At 38.1% G+C, this 18,327-nt stretch overlaps 1 protein-coding gene across 1 annotated transcript in view; it reads right to left on the bottom strand.

Moving 5' to 3' along the window:
- Window positions 1-10,267: 10,267 nt before the first annotated feature.
- LOC141648482 (uncharacterized) overlaps window positions 10,268-18,327 on the bottom strand; it is an 80,926-nt gene continuing 72,866 nt past the window's right edge. The window contains exons 3-5 of the mRNA XM_074457181.1: window positions 12,448-12,522; window positions 10,638-12,339; window positions 10,268-10,511 (exon numbers count right to left, since the gene is read on the bottom strand). Coding sequence (XP_074313282.1) covers window positions 10,268-10,511; window positions 10,638-12,339; window positions 12,448-12,522 — 2,021 coding nt within the window. The remainder of the gene's footprint in view (window positions 10,512-10,637; window positions 12,340-12,447; window positions 12,523-18,327) is intronic.

Below are 18,327 nucleotides of genomic sequence, written 5' to 3' on the forward strand. Positions count from 1 at the left end.
ATTGAAGACCGCATGGTATGATCTTTCCAATCTCCTTTTTCCTCTTTATGTTAATGACTATGTGGCTTTATTTTGATTGATGCGGAATAAACAATGTGAATTTAGGATTGCAATTAGTTTATTTGACATACTAGTTGGTAGAATCATATGCCTTAGGATGTATAAATGTTAGTTGCATCATGGCATATAGTTGCATTTAGGAAAATTTTTGTGAAACCATCTACTTGGGAAGCTTGACAAGTGTATATAAGGCCCTAGTAGATGCTTTTTCTTCTTAAGACTTTGCTTGTTAGAATGCTTGTAAAACACACTAGGATGTGTCATGCTAGTATCCTTTGACCCATGGATTAAGACCTAGTCAAGAGTACCTTGTGGTGTGATAACTCCTTGGCTACCGTTTATTGCAAGGTGACCCTTGAAACCATGAAACCATCATTCATCCATGTTCTACCACAATTTTGTCATCAAAGGGAATGGGCACAAAAAGAAACTGTTCAAATTTGAGTTCAAGAAATGAAAAGAAAAGAAAAGAAAAAGTTTGCAAAATGCATCAAAAGAAAAGAGGAGCAAAAATAGAACTCATATGCTTCAAATATAAGGCACCCTCACTACATATGGGGTGACTTTGAAAATGTTCAACAAGAAAATGCAAAAAGTTGAAAAGTTGTCAAGTATTGAAATGCCAAAAATCAAAAGAAATGGCAAAAGAAAGTGTTCTCAAATGTTATATGCCACGAGAAATTAGGGGGAAAAACAACAACAAAGCAAACTCCCAAATGAAACTCAAATTCTATAGATCCCTTTATCCATCGTATCCACTTTTGTGCATGGTAGAGAGGGGACGACCCTTCTTCTTGTCTAGGCAAGAGGGGGAATTCCGCGATCCTCCAGTGTTTCTAACACCATAGGGAGTCTATTCTTGACAAAAGCATTTAACGATTGAGGACAAAGGTACCCTAGCTTGACACAATTTGGAGGTGATTTATTGGTATCCTTCTAGGCTTAGTAGTTTGAAGAAATTGCATCTATGAAGGAGTATGTACCCTTGAATTGCTTCCCTTTTAGATAATTTCCGCCACTTAGATGAGGAAAGTGGCTATTCTTTTGTAGATGCATCAATTACTTGATTTTGTGTGCTTTAATGATTGGATGTTTCGCCATTTTGGCAAGACCCACCTTGCCTTGCAAGAAGGCATCCTACCTCATGGTTGTCTTGTTGTAAGTTGAAGGGGCGGAGTGAGACCCGCTAATTGTCTCATATCGGCTATGTTATTAGGTTAGATTAAATAACGGTCCTAGTTTTGTCACCTCTTTACTCGGGACGAGCAAAGGTTCGGTTTGGGGATATTTGATGTGACCATTATTTGAGCATATTTAGTCCCAGAATTAGCCTCGTTCCTATTCTTTTTAGTGCATATTTGGGTCATTTACTATCTTTAGTCCTTTGTTTTGCATATTCTTTGAGGTTTTGTTCCCTTGGTAAGAGAGGAGTGCAAACCTTGCATTTTCATGGCAAAATGGAGCTAATTTGATCGAATCTAATGACCAAGCATCAAAGAGAATACAAGACTAGAAGGCCTTTGTACATATTATAGTAGATGGGCAATGATGAAGAAATCCTTGCATACCCGACTAAATCCCGGAGGATTATTGGAAGAAGAAAAGAAGGAAAGAAAGTTGTGACACAATCCGCCCGTCCAACTAGGAAAGACGCCCGTCCAACGCGTGAGAAATCCGAGCGTCATTGCCATCAAGACGCCCGTCCAACTGCACCACAATCCGCTCGTCCAACCCATCAATCCGCCCGTCCATCCACCAGGAAATCTGCCCGTCCCGACACCTTGGACGCTCGGATTCCCTTACAGGCGTACACGACCTTTTCTTCCCTCCATGAAAGATGCGCATATTTATGAAAGACCGGCAAAAAGGAGACTGGCATCTCCTTTGAGAGGAGCGATTCCTAAAGGACTTAATCGTCATTTAAGCCCTTAGTAAACCAAAATTTGTGTACCTAATCCCCACCATAAATACCCCATCATGTTCTTCTTATCAATCCTTAGTGTAGTTTATATCATTCTAATCTCTTTTTAATCTTGTAATCAACTTCTAATCAAGTCTTAATACAAATCTCATTTCCTTAATCTCTCTTTTGTACATCTTTTATTTTGGGTAATTGAAGATTATTTGGGTTATTATTGGGAGATTGACAACCTTCCAATCAATCATCAAGTACTTCTACTATTCTTTGCTTTATTTTGGAATCATTATTAGGTATAATCCTCTTAATCCCTTTTTAATTATTGTTAATCATCTTCATTTATTCATCAAGTTTTGCTTTGTTAATGTGATTGACAACCTTGTTAACATGTCAAACTTGATAATGAGTGAGTAGTTTCATTTACAAGGGTTGATGGGTAATTAGGGGAAACCAACATGGGGAATGATTCATGCTTAATTTAATATGTTTTCATAGTTTATTTGCTTGCTTGTTGTGATCTCAACTTATGTACATGTTATGTTTGATGAAATGCGAGCCTATGAATCCTTGCATTTTTTACCCATCACTTACCTTTTCAATGAGACTTGTAAGACATAAACCAACTCGAGTCTCATTAGACCATGCATATAGTTGAGTAGGGAGGATTAAGTCGACTTGTAGGTGTTGTACAATCTAATCGATTCCGCTCCGCGACCCAAACCTTCCTAGTATTGTAAGATATAAACCAACTCGATCCATCACAACAATAATTGCTTACATCTAGTTGAAAATATATTTGTATGATCAAATCACATGAATCCCTTATGACCCCATGACACCCTCGTGCTTTTTATCAATTGTTTACATCTCATTTTAATCATCTTGCTTGTTTACTTTAATTGCTATTTAGTTTAGTGATCTTCTCATCTCAACCCCAATCGTGACACCCCTGGACACCGCTACTTGCAATCGAAAATCCTACATCAATACCCGTCCCTTCGGATCCGACCTTTACTTGCCTCTTTACTAATAGTAGAGTTGTTTGTGAAGTTATAAATATTGTTTTGGTCTAGGTGCTCCTAACGACAAGTAACCGAAAACTAAATCTCCGAGTGAATCCGACCAGAGGAATTGTTAGAGAAGGGTTATATAAGACCAAGTATGTAGCCCTGGGGAGCGCCAGTTTTATTTGTTAAGAAGAAGGATGGGAGCATGAGATTGTGCATAGACTACAGGGAACTGAACAATGTAACAATTAAGAATAGATATCCTTTGCCTAGGATTGATGATTTATTTGATCAGTTGAGTGGAGCAAGAGTTTTCTCTAAAATTGATCTAATGTCGGGATACCATCAGTTGAGAGTTAAGGAGGAATATGTACCTAAGACTGCTTTTAGGACGAGGTGTGGGCATTACGAGTTTGTAGTTATGCCTTTTGGTTTGACTAATGCACCCGCAGTATTTATGGATTTGATGAATAGAGTGTTTAGTCCTTATCTTGATCAGTTTGTAGTAGTCTTTATTGATGACATATTGGTGTACTCTCAGAATATTGAGGAGCATGAGAAGCATTTAAGAATCGTTTTGCTAACCTTGAGGGAGAATGATTTATATGCTAAGTTGAGTAAGTGTGAGTTTTGGTTGGATAAAGTAGCATTTTTGGGACACGTAATTTCAAAGGAGGGAGTGTCAGTTGATCCAAGTAAGACCGAAGTGGTAACTAAGTGGGAGAAACCAAAGAATGTGGCGGATGTGCGAAGTTTTCTAGGATTGGCTGGCTGTTACAAGAGGTTTGTGAAGGATTTTTCTAAGTTAGCTAAGCCTTTGACTGCGTTGATGAGGAAGGAGAATCGGTTTAAGTGGGATGAGAGTTGTGAAACAGCTTTTCTAACCTTAAAGGAGCGTTTGACCACAGCACCTATATTAACTTTACCAGAAGGGAGTGAGGTTTTTGAGGTGTATACCGATGCTTCGAAAAATGGATCGGGATGTGTGCTAATTCAAAGAGGGAGAGTAATCGCCTATGCATCGAGACAGCTGAGACCATATGAAGAAAATTACCCAACGCACGATCTGGAGTTAGGGGCGGTCGTGTTTGCTCTTAAGTTATGGAGGCATTATTTATATGGAGCTACTTTAAAGGTATTTTCTGTCCATAAGAGCCTTAAGTATATTTACACTCAAAAGGAGCTTAATATGAGACAAAGGAGGTGGATAGAATTGATTGGGGATTATGATATGGAGATAATTTACCATGAGGGAAAGGCTAATGTAGTAGAAGATGCTTTGAGTAGGAAGTCGGTTCATGCCTTATGTTTAGCTATGTCGCGGGTTAGGTTGCAAGATGAATTAAAGGAAATGGAAATTTGTGTAATAAGGAAAAGGGATTCAGTTGGAGATCTGACGATTGAACCAGAACTATATGCGGAAATCCGAGAGAAATAGAAAGGAGATCCGAAGTTGGAGAGGTGGCGTGCGGCCGTGGAGGAAGGCATTTCATCATGATTTGTTGTAGGGGTAGATGGAGGTCTGAGATTCGATAGAAGATGGTGCGTACCTGATGACGAGGAATTGAAAAGAAAGATTTTAGCTGAAGCACATTCTACACCATATTTTGTGCATCCTGGAGGAGATAAGTTGTACAAGGATTTAAAGAAGACGTTTTGGTGGCCAGGAATGAAAAAGGAAATTGCTGAGTTTGTTTCTAGATGTTTGGTTTGACAAAGGGTGAAAGGTGAACATAAGAGACCACAAGGGAAAATACAGTCTTTGGATGTACCTGAATGGAAGTGGGAGAGTATTTCTATGGATTTTATCGTTGGTTTACCTCGTACTCAGAAAGGGAATAATATGATTTAGGTAATAGTAGATCGTTTGACTAAGACATCGCACTTTATTCCAATGAAGGATACTTAGAGTAAGGTTGAGTTAGCTAGAGCATATGTTAAGAATGTCGTGAGGTTACTCAGAATTCCTAAGGATATTGTTTCTGATCGTGATTCGAGGTTTATCTCTAAGTTTTGGCAAGAATTGCAGGAGTGTATGGGTAAGACTTTGAAAATGAGCACTGCATTTCATCCAGCTACAGATGGACAGACGGAAAGAACTATTTAGACTTTAGAAGACATGTCAAGAGCTTGTGTTTTGGAATTTGGAGGATCATGGGAAGAAAGGTTGGATCTAATAGAATTTTCTTATAACAATAGTTGTCACGCTAGTATTGGTATGGCACTGTTTGAAGCTTTGTATGGGAGGCAGTATAGGAGTCCAGTTTGTTGGGACGATGTCACTGAAGCTATGACATTGGGACCTGAATTGATTCAACAGATGATTGAGCAAGTGCATGTGATTAGAGAAAAGATGAGAGCTGCACAAGATCGACAAAAGAGTTATGCTGACTTAAAGAGGAGTGAGATTGAGTTTGCTATAGGAGACATGGTGTTGTTAAAAGTATCACCGATGAAGGGGGTGATGAGGTTTGGTAAGAGTGGGAAGTCGAGTCAGAAGTACATTGTATCTTATGAGATTTTAGATAGAATTGGTGAAGTGGCTTATCGTCTTGCACTTCCACCATCATTGGCAAGAGTTCATAACGTTTTTCATGTTTCACAGTTAAGGAAGTATGTAAGTTATCCTACTCATGTGTTAGAAGTTGAGACAGCCGAATTAGATGAGAATTTGTCTTATGAGGAGGTGGCTAAGGAGATTTTAGACAAAAAGGTTCGGAAAACTAGAAATAGTGAGGTCGTTTTGGTGAAAGTTTAATGGTCTAATCATAATGTTGAGGAAGCTACATGGGAGGTTGAAGATGAGATGAAGGAGAAGTATCCTCTTTTGTTCGTATAAGGTATGCTAGTTACTAGGACGTAACTGTTTTTTACGAGGGTAGGATATAACACCGCGTTAGTTTGTGATCATTTCTGTTAGTAATTTATCTAAATGTGTGCTCGATCATAAATTTATTGGTTGGCTGAGTAGTAGGAAGCGGTGAACTTCGGGACGAAGTTCTTTTTAAGGAGGGAAGACTGTAATACTCCGTATTTTAATTAATAGTTTATGTTTATATTTATATTTATGTGGGTAGTCGTAAATAAATAATAAGATGAATAAATATTAAGTGGAATAATAAATAATAAGTTGTAGTCGTAATAGAAAAGAAGTAAAATAAAATAAGCAAATAAGACGGAGTGGGGACCACATTGGACCGTGTGGTGAGCCGTGTAGGGCCACAGTGGGGGACCAAGAGGAAGGAAGGTGGTATTTAGTTTGGGTATTACCTATGCTCTAAGATATTTTCATTATTTTATTATTAAAGGGACTTTCTTAGAACCTTCCTACTTCTCCTATCAACTTATACAAATACCAACCATATGCCTCACAATTATAATTATTATTCATCAAAAACTCAAATACAATTGTGAGGAGAGCTTTTGTGAGACAACTTTAAGACGGAGCTTTGCACCTTGCGATAATTAATTTCGGTAAGATACCTAATCATCTAATATCAATTGTTTACGTTTGACCTTAACCCGTATTAAGGCCGTTGACCGTGACCATTGACCGTGAGGACCGAGGCCGTGTGGCTGTTGACCGGCGGGTTGACCACCGTCTGTTTGGCCATGTGATTGGGGGTTGTTTGTGGCGTTTTGCGAGATTTGTTTCGGGTAGTTTACTTCTTAAATTTATTAATAAGATTAGTTAATACTTATACATAATTCAATTATTGTTAGGTGGTGAATTTATTAAAGAGGCTTTTTGATTTATTTGCTTAATTAAGAAGATTTGCTAAGAGGTAGGTTAACTACTCAACTTTACGATATTGGTAATTGGAGAATTGTTGGAAGATGAATTATTGTTGAAATTGTTGTCTTGAGCACATCGTCGTAATTGTTGTCTTAAGCATATTGATATCATTGTTGTCTTATGATCATATTATTATTATCTTGTTGGTTGGATAGTTGTTGTTGATTGATTGTGAAAGAGATTGGCATTGAGATTGACATTGTTGGTGAGATTGTTTGGTCGGTCAGGCACGGGGATGTGTAAGTGCCGTGGTCCTGTACGTATGATGGTCGGTCATGCATGGTGGCGTTAGGAGTGGGCCATGGACCTGAGCAGTACACCATGTGTGATGTCAAATTGGAATTCACCGTATGGTGCGTGTGTGTGGCACGTTCAAGCCGTGTGTGTGCCGTGTGTGTGTGTCGTGTGTGAGTCGTGCGTGTATGAGCACGATGCCCTTGGTTTGGTTCGTTGATTGTGTTGGAGGCTAACGTATTATCATTATTGTTATTGTTGTTTGGTTATCCTACTCAACCTCGTGGTTGACTGTGTATTCGTGAACACCTGTGATTAACCATAATGGGGAGCAGATTGATTTCAGGTTAGCTTGTGAGAAGTGCTGGATGCTTAGAGGGGAGCTTTGGGACGAGATCACTCGAGTCTAGAGATCGCCTTATTAATATTCAGATACTATTTATTTTAATTCCGCTGCGAGTTGTTTAAGTACTCTATAATAATTATTTATCAAGTTGGATATTTGTAATAAACTCTTTTGAGGCACTTTAATAATATTTCGTCTTAAAGTACTTTTGTATTGTTTGTCATTTATACTTACTACCTCAGGCAACTGAGATGGTGACACCTTTATTTATTTGGAAATGTCTAGCTAAAGGCTCTTAAATAAATGGAGGTGTTAAACAAATGCTTTATGGAAATTGTTTATAACAGAGGAAAGATTGCTTAACAAAATGTAAACTAATGAAAACTAAGAGAATTGTGTGCTTAGAGTATATGAAGGATGTAAAAAAGTGTAAAAAGATATCCCCGATCATAGACCATGGTAACCCCGATCGGGGACAGGCCAGGCCGATCAGAGTCGTGTGATTTCTGATTTATGGCCTTAATTCCTCGATTAATAAACACAAGGCATCCTATGCTCTGTCATTAAACTTGTTAATAACCCGAGTTAGAACATCATTTGGCATCCTAAGTTTGCAAGTTTGACTTGGTCTTTTGGACTTTGTTTTGGGTTTCTTTCCTTTTTTTTGTGAAATGTAAGTCTTCTCATTAAGCACAAACCAATGTTAGAAGTTACATCATAAGTTAAACCATATTACATCAAGAGGTGTTTAATCCATTCTCTATCACTAATGTTTTTTGCCCTACTCAACTGCCCTAATAATCTGATTTTCATCAGAGCTTTACATTGAGAGAACAGAATTGTAGGTCTCAAAATAACTCCTTCAATCCTTGCAGCATTTCGTTGTTGCCAAACTACATAGTAGACACACATGAATACAGCTACACAAACAGACTTCATAACAGGCGACCACTTCCTCCTTCCTAGCCAGATGAGCCCATTCCCACGAGGCATCGGAATATTCAGCCAGTGGCAGAGGGAGTTCATAACTTCAGCAACATACCTACAATGCTGGAACAGATGAATGACTGTTTCCTTATCAGCACCACAAATACATCAGAGCTCATCTGGGCAGATGCCAATCTTGTACAGTCGATCTTTAGTATTAAAAGCATTCCTCATGAGCAGCCAGTTTAGGAAACAGTGCTTAGGTATAGCCCAGTTACTCATAACTAGCTTAGCCTAACCTACTTTAGGTTCTTTATGACGAATCCATTGATAACCAGAATGAACATTATATCCATGAGGGTCAGCAAGCCAAATTCCATTGATGTAACCATTAGAGAGAGTATCCCTAGTCCTACAAATTGCCTTCCAATTACCACTCAAATGGGATTTAGGAAGATAGGTAGATCAGGGACTCCCTTTTAAGTATAGCTGGTGCACCAACTTCACCCAAAGACTGTCAGGCTTGCTATAAATCCACCAAACCAATTTACCTATGGTGGCTAAATTCCAATGAAAACTGTTCCTAATACCCAAGCCACCTTCAACTTTTGGGGTACAGATCTGCTCCCAGCCAACCAGAGGCACTCTAACATAAGTACTCGTCCCATCCCACAAGTAGTTACGACAAATACTATCAATTTTTTTGCAGCACCCCTTTAGGAAGTAAGAAAATATTAGCCCATTAGGAGTAAAGTGAAGTTAGGACAAACTGAACCAATATTAATCTTCCCGCATATGAAATTTTCCTAGCTCCAAACATTCGATACTCTCAACAATTTTCTCCACTAACACCGACACTCCTTCTTCCCCAGCTTGCCTGCAGTTATAGGAACACCAAAATACTTGAAGGGAAGCTGTCCTTCAACACAACCAGATTTAGCAATGATTTGATCATTCACCCCTTTAGGAATCCCATTAAAGTAAATATTTGATTTACTCTTATTCATTTCCAGGCCTGATGCAGCAGAAAAAGAAGCAAAGGACCTTAAGAGTAGCATCACAGACTGTTGATCCCCTCTGGAAAACATAAGTAAATCATCTGCAAATATTAGATGATGCAGCTTCAGTTTCCCACAGAGGGAATGATATCTAAAATCCATTACTTTAGTGGTGAAGTTAAGTACCCTAGTAAGGTACTCCATAGCAATAGTGAACAAAAGAGGGGACAAAGGGTCCCCCTGCCTTAGCCCCTTCTTCCCATGGAAATATCCAAATGTCTCACCATTTAACACCAAAGAGTAAGAAGTAGTGAAGACACACTCCATAAAAAGGTGCTTGAAATGATCAGGGCAACAAAGTGCATCCAACATCTGCTTCAAAAATAACCAGTTCACTGAGTCATATGCCTTTTTGAGATCAACCTTGATCAAACAACGAGGGAACACAACAACTCTATTGTAGAGTCTGATTACATCCTGGCAAACCAGAATGTTTTCAATAATATTTCGTCCTTTAATAAATCCCCCTTGAGTAGAGCTGATAATATGAGGGAGAACCTTGGTCAATCTGGAACAGAGTAACTTAGAAAATATCTTGTATATCACATTACAACAGGATATTGGTCTAAATTGAGTCACATTCTATGGCAAGTCCACTTTTGGAACAAGAGTGACCAGGGTGTGATTAATCTGCTTTAGTAATCTTCCATGAATGAAAAAGTCCTTCACCACCTCACATAGCTCCTCTCCCACCACACTCCAGGCATCTTTAAAGAAGGCACTAGAGTACCCATCAGGGCCAGGAGCTTTATGGTTAGGGATTTGGAACAATGCCTCTTTAATTTCATCATTAGTTACAGGCATACTTAACAAAGCCCAGTGCTCCTCAGTGCAAACTGACCCTCTTTGTACAACTTTTGCATTAACAGCTTTCATAGTCTGTGTCTCCCCCAACAGAGTTTGGTAAAAGGATAAGAAAGCTTATTGAATTTGCCCAGGATCAGTAAGCCACATCCCCTGCTCAGTACCAATCCTCAGTACTTTGTTTCTAGCCTGTCTATTCTTCATATAACTATGAATAACTTTAGAGTTATTGTCCCCTTCACTAATCCAAGTTGCCTTAGATTTCTGTAACAGAAAGCTGTCACAGGCCTTCTGAAGCTCCTGATAATCCTTAGCAGCTGCGATTTCAGTCCCAATCAAGTCTGCATTAGTAGGATCAGACCTGAGTTGAGACTGAATGAATTCTAAGTGCTTTCATGCTCTCATAGCATTGTTCTCCACATCAGCATAGAGCTCTCTATTCAGCTGCTTAAGAGGTTGCTTAAGTTGTTTAAGCTTTCTCACAAACCTAAACATGGGAGTGCCAGCAACTCTGCTCCCCCAAGCCTGAGTAACAAAGGGTAGAAATTGTTCAGCAGCAGTCCACATATTGAAGTATTTGGAGCTTCCCTTCCTCTGCCCCATATCACACACTCTCTGAATGAGGCATGGAGTGTGATCAAAACATCCCTCCACATGAAAATGGGCATAAAACTCCTTCCTCTGATCAAGCCACTCGTGATTAACAAGAGCTCTATCAAGCCTACTAAATACCATGGTAGCAGCTTCTTGTTTGTTATTCCAAGTGAACAATGATCCAGTAGCTGGCATATCAACCATATGGCAGTAATCAATACATCTTTGAAAATCCTCCATTTCTTCCTCAGTGGTATTCCCACTTAACAATTCACAAGGAGCCAAAACAGTATTAAAGTCCCCACAAATGAGCCAGGGACACTGAATTATTCCACACATATCCTGAAGTCTACTCCATAAAACTTTCCTCTCATGCACACCATTAAAAGCATACACCATTGTAAGATAGATGTAAGATCCAGTGGCCAGCTCATGCACAAGAACATGTATGAACTGAGCACTATATTCAATAAATTGTAGACTAAAAAGGTTAGGCTTCCATAATAACCATACCCTTCCACCTTTATGATAAGAAGAATTAGTAGAAAGGCACCATCCAGTACAAATATTAGAGCTAATTTTATTTAGAGATGAAGGCTTAACCTTCGTCTCAAGGAGGCCAAATAATCCAACTTGATGATGATGTAAGAACCATTTAATATATTTCTGCTTTGCTGGACTATTCAACCCCCTCACATTCCAAAAGCCTATCATTGTGACCCCCCCCCCCCCCCCCTCTGCAGGGGGTATATGACCAGTCCTAATACCAACTTTAGGGGTAGCATTGTTGAGAGCATCCATGAAAGTATACTGTCCAAACATAGAAGCATTACTACCCTGGTCCAATAATTCTTGTCTACTTAATCTGATAATAGCTCTAGCAGGTATGGCCAACTGATTATTCCCAGTACTGGTCCCTGGAACTCTAGGCGTAGAGACATAATGAGTGACAGTCCTTGGACTAGTGGATGCCCTATGCACAGGAGCCTTAGGAGAAGAAACTTTTGCCACAGGCACCTTAGGCATGGGTTTGGCCACTGGAACCTTTGGTTGCCACCTCTGAACAACCCTTTGGTTAGGCTTATGGATGGGTTTGGGTTTTTTACAGGCATTATCAATGTGCCCTATGCCACCACAAGCTTTACAAAGGATTGGAATCCATTCAAACTCAACATTAATAACAACCATTTTCCCTGCTTCATCTAGGAACTTAACCTCTTTCGGGGGTGGTTGATCAAAGGGTGCATCAATCAACACTCTAGCATATCCAAGCCTCGTTCTAGCCGCTGTTGGTTCATCACTTTTAATATAGTCTCCAATTAAACCTGAAATTTTAGGAATACCCTGCCCCCAAAACTTTAAAGGCAGATTCAACAATCTAACCCATACATGGACTACCTTAACCTCAGGTTTTGTTAAAGGATCCTGAGAATTCCAAGGGCGAACAATCAATGGCTTATTCTCAAATAAAAAGTGACCATGTTGTAAGACAACTTCCTGATCCTTTGAGTTCTTAAATCTAACAATAAAAACACCAAAAAGCAGGAAGGAAATTCTATCAACTTCATACTCATCCCAAATTCCGAAAATAAACTCTTCCACAACGTCCCAGGGAGGGTTAGCACCAAGTATGAAACAAATCACTGAATTCTTCCAAAAATCCAACTCCTTTTGCACCTCAGATTCAGAGAATTATAACATACCTTCAGGTTCCTCAACTATGGTCGTCAGCTTTGGGGTTCCCTTCTTCCTTCCTTGAACAACCCATGCCTCTGTTTCTGAAGGAAAAAATAGATCTATATACTAACATATTCATATATGTTTTAAGCTAATTTGTCATAAAATTAATTGGTGATCTTATGCATGCAAACTATTAAACAATATAAAGAAGAAATCTTTATCTTACATTGGAATATTGGTTTATTAGGGCACAAGAGAGATCTCCTTCTCTCTTGTTCTTGTGCTTTCCTCAATGGATGAACAAAGATCCAAGTATAGAATCTCTCCCAAAGTTTAATTCCCAAAGCACACTCTTAATAAAATTAATATTATGAATACTAGTACAATATTAATTTTGTAGAAAAATTGACCCAAAAATATTTGGTTTTTATCTCCTAAAACCGGTTAGGAGAAGGTGAGGAAGGAAGGAGAAATGTTTTTTTATCTCTCTAAAATATTTTGATGAATGAATGAATTCTACAAACACTACATTTTGTGTATATTAGGTAAAATAAAAGGAAAAACCAAAGTGGTTTTTCCTCTCAAAAAACCGGGTGGAAGGGGGATTAGAGGGAGCCAATGCATGCAAGAGTTGGTCTTCACAATGACAACTAGGTGTGCATGGCTAGACAATTAGGGTAATCATTATGCTTACCACTCAAATAATAAACACAATATTATCCAAAATTCACCCTTAATTTCGGTACACTTAGATAATATGGACTCCATATTATCTTTGTCAAAATGTCAATTTGTCTTACGTCACATGTCATATGTTACATAAATTTGTTATGCATTTTTAACATATTAAAAATCAACGTACTAATAAAAATAAGTCATATACAAAAATCGACTAAGTAATTCATAATTACTTGTACCAAAATATTTTACCAATTATAAATCACAATAATTTGTATTTATAATAATTCATTCAATTTCAATTGTTTCTTTAAACAATAATTTCATCTGAGTAATGAAACAATTCGATTACTCAGACCGTATCTCATTTAATCAAATTTCAATGAGACACGTAAATATTACTTCCAAAATCGTCCGTCAATTTTAAATAATTTAATTGACTCGTAACGTTATACGATCAATTAAATGATCAATTAAGAGTGTTGCCCTTTAGGTATGACCTATGGGATCAACTGATCACCACCGTCGCACGATAGTAATGTCAAACTATAGTCAGCCAATCATTACCGATATGTGTGGACCAGTTGACAGTAAAATATTACTTCCCAATTGTATTCTTTATAATGAGACTTAAACTTGTGATCATCATGATCAACAGTTGTGATCGCATCATTGTCGGAGGACACATATTCCAACAATCTCCCACTTGTCCTCGACAAGTGTGCGTCACCAATTCTCTTGTCCTATGACTATCTCCCACTCAATGCAAGGTGTCTTTCAGGTCGTACTTGCAAGTGATCATATCGAGAGTGGTTTCCTCGATCTGGAGAATAACTGATTGACCGGATTTATCCACCATGGATACATTCCGAGCGTGGCCACGCATTTCCAGTTCATTACTCCTCGAGTGGCACTGAGATATTGTTATAACCCTGACTAGGGGTGGACAATTCCTATCGCACTCATTCCCTTCAACTAGCCACAGCCATCATAACCCAAAATATGCCCATTTGACCCCATTTACGAAGGTCGTAGTAACATAAATCAAAGTTAATCTGAAACTGTGCCATCTTAGGTGAATAGTCTTTCGTCAAAAGAATCGACTCATTTGAATACTATAGTAGCTCTCGCCACGACCAGGCTATATAAATTTGCCAGAACTCTATAAGCGGTCATAAGGCCCGACAAAATGTTCCTAACAGTCCGCCTATGTGATCGACTAGTCATTCTCATATGACTTTATGGCACTTGAACTTGCCATCAATCGCATCACACTCTAGTCACTTCGAGACGTCACCTCATGTAAGTAACTATGGGCAAATACAATGCTAATCCGTGTTCACCTAAACGGGGTTCAATTGTCTCTACAACCCGTTGGATGTAACAAAGTATAAGGTGAGTTAATAATAACTCAAACGACAAATGTCGACATCACACTCGGGTAGTCAATACAAGATTACAACCTTGTGATGCAAATCGTAAGTGTGTAAACACTTGTTGATTTCAATAGAAGTTTAACATGTTACGTGTCCATGTGTTCAAACTTCTTAATCGTATTATCCTTTACATTCATGTTATCACTCATAGCATGAACCTTACCAAGTACACATCAAGGTTCCCGACCTTGGTTTCGGTTCTTTATCTTGAAAGAACTTCCTTATTGATTATCACATAACGAACGAATTTGTGGTGAATGATATAACTTGTACTGATCAAGTGCTCCATCCACACACAATGCACTAGGTATATGTTTTGTAGAGTCTTGCAACAATTTGTCAAGATGATTAGTCTAGCACTTCTCACAAGTCCTAGCATATTAGGAAGGATTAGTTTTGAGCAACTTCTTATTCAACTAAGTATCTTTCCAAACTTCTTATTTCTCCTTTTAGCTTGAAAGGCTTAGGATTCTCATAAATCCTTACATGTGCTCGGATTTTCATTAATATGTGCAACCTCTTGTCACATAACAGAGCATTCTATCAAACACCGAAATCGCTCATCGGATTCTACTCGAGAATTCATGACGTTTCTATTATGGCTTACCAATGAATCATCATGTTCTTATGCATATGATTCACCATTGGACATGTGCATGATTATTCTAATGGCGGAAACATTAGTTACTAATGATCATGAGATCAACCGTTCTTAGGTTCAATGAACGACCATGACTACTAATGGCAATTCCATTTTCATTTACATGAATAACCTATGTGTATGTTGATACGATGTGTATTTCTTAATACTAATCCAATATTTCTTGATGTAATTGGATTCATCATAGTCCATATTCATCCAGAATTGAAAACTCAAATACTTCTTTGTGAAAGAAGATATTAGCTCGTCATTCCTAATGAGTAATGAGTTGTAAACATTCAAAGGATGATAGCTCCCACTAAATTACATGTCTTCACATGATAATTTCTAAACTCCCACTTAATTCCACATGTTTCGAAATTGATTACTCAATCGAAAACATTTCAAAATTGGAATGTATGTTGCTTTGCAAAGTTATTAAGATGAAGCCATATATGTTCCCATCATATCCTTTCAAAATTCCTATTTTGAAGAGGTCTCATCTTAACCTTATGGAAAGAGATTTTAATCTCTAATTCGTTCATATCATAATGATACGTAGCAATGTCATTGTTTAAATATAAATAATATCTAATACACGTCCTTCAAAATATCCCTTTCAGAAGGAGGTTTAACCAATTCATTTTCATAATGTGGTTAAGTAATGACTTTTGCGAGGTTAAAAACTTAGCTATTGAAGATATCGGTATATCAATCCTTGCAACTCGTTTATTACTAGTATGTTACTTTGAATCATTTAGGCTCTTAAGTAAAGTTTGAAACTATTGGTCAAAATTTTATCATAAACTAGTCAATTAAGACTTTACATTAGTCATTCTTGTTCCAAAACTTTCTTTTGGTCTCCTCGTGTAGTTATCTTGAGAACATACTCTTATGATTACTTCACTTGGTCTCTTTAGTCATATAGAACTTACTTGAGACCATAGATCTCATTTATTGGGTATACTATATAAATAGATATACCTTCATTCAAATCATTCTACCTTGCGTAGATCTCATTTACACAAGTACACAAATTTATCTTGCCTCGTGTGTTTTGTTCTCATTTTCTACCACTCTATCTTTAGAATAAATACACTATAGATTCAAAGATAGCATATGAGACACAAATAATGAATTTGAAGTATAAGGAGAACTATCTCATAGGTTGACTAATAGTTTTAGATTTCGTAAGTGTACTTGGTGATTGACATTCCTTTAAAAGAGTTCATATACTCAAAATCACTTTGTAAATGATCATACACAACCCTTAAGCATGTGGACATATAATGAATCCCGTCATTATATTTGTCTATTAGATCACTTTAAGTGAATAATCATATGTTTCTAAGAGCAAGCATTTAAATACGAATTTTAGAACAAAGGATAAAATGATAAAACGGGTGACTTGGGTTGCAAACCAAGCCACCATTATCCAAAATACAACCAATTATCCAAAATACCTTTCCATGTCGAACACGGAAACTTAAAGGTTCTAAAATACAAAATATGAATAAAATAAGACAATAAAAAGCAAAGCTCCATGAAAGCTATTCCTAGCTTCTTGATGGTTTCTCATGCTTGCTTTTCTTTTCCCTTGTCTTTGCTTGGTGGAGGCCCTATTTACAATAAAAAGGGAGATACATTATCACAACTTTGTATCACAATACCATAGTTGAATTAGAAACATAAAAGAAAGGATAGTCATTTACCTACTGGAGTGATCTTTCCAGCCTTAATATCACCAAGGTATTTGGAACAATTTCTTTTCCAATGTCCAACACCATTACAATAATGGCATTTATCAAGAGGACCCTTCTTGATTTTTGAAGTGCTAGCTTCATTAGTCTTAGTCTTGGTGAAAGTGGGAGCTTGTTTCTTACCCTTCCTCCCATTCTTCTTGAACTTCCCCTTGCTCTTAGTGCTTATGTTAAGCACATCCTTTGGTGGGTTCACATTTATCCCCATGTCCCTCTCGGCTTGCACAAGAAACTTGTGCAATTCTTCACGAGACACATCCTTGTCTTGCATGTTAAATTCACCCGGAATTGAACATACGCTTTGACTTTGGATAAGAGTGTAGAATCCTATCTACAATGAGTTCTTTGGGGATTTCAACCTTTTGAATCTTCAAGGTCTCGACTAGCTCCATAAGTTTGAGCACATGAGGGCTAACCTTATGGCCCTCTTTGAAGTCGAGATCAAAGAATGCCGCGGCCGCCTCATATTGGACGATCCGCGGAGTTTGTGAAAACATTGTCACAAGCTTGGAGTAAATCTCATTAGCGGTGCCCATTTTAAAGGCTCTCCTTTGGAGATCCGCTTCCATCGCAAATATCAACACGTTTTTCATTGCGGCGGACTCCTTATGGTAAGCCTCATATGCTTCCCTAGTAGCGGCGGTCGACCTAGTATTAGGTTCGGGTGGAGAGGCCTCGGTTAGGTAACGAAGCTTGTCGTCACCTTGGGCGGCTAATTTGAGTTAGGCATCCCAATCGGAGAAATTTGACCCATTCTTTTCAAGTTTACATCGATCCATGAAGGATCGGAGCCATGATGAATTAGCGAGAGGCGTGGCGTTAGGGGTTGGTGTTGCCATTTGTTATGAGAAAAGAAGTGGTCTACAAAACAAAATAGAAGGAGTAAAACAAATGTCGTTTTAATAATAATACTCGTAAAAATTTATAATTTAAACAAGTTATATGCATTTTTCTAGTGACCTCTACCCAACTAGATAAATGATTCCAAGACCCAAATTCATATTAACTTGGGCACGGTGTGGCCGATAAAACCATTATCAATATAACTCGGTGGATTAACGCTTTAATCGATTCTACTTTTAGAAATCTTGGTCGATAATATTACATTAACATTTATCTTTAGCCCAAAACACATTCAACAAGGGCACGGTGTGGCTGATAAAACCCTTATCGAAAAACTTTTGTTGAGTTCAATCCAAACTTCGAATAAATGTGTCCATGATCCAAACCCACATTAACTTGGGCACGGTGTGGCCGATAAAACCCTCATCAACATGAATTCAGTGGATAGACATTTATCACCCACTTCCCCTACGTAACAAGGTTTGTACCCCGGTGTGGCCGAGTGCACTCCCTCACGAAATAGGTTTTCATGGTTTCTACTATTTG

The sequence above is a fragment of the Silene latifolia genome, chromosome 1, assembly GCF_048544455.1.
Source record: "Silene latifolia isolate original U9 population chromosome 1, ASM4854445v1, whole genome shotgun sequence".
Classification (NCBI taxonomy): domain Eukaryota; kingdom Viridiplantae; phylum Streptophyta; class Magnoliopsida; order Caryophyllales; family Caryophyllaceae; genus Silene; species Silene latifolia.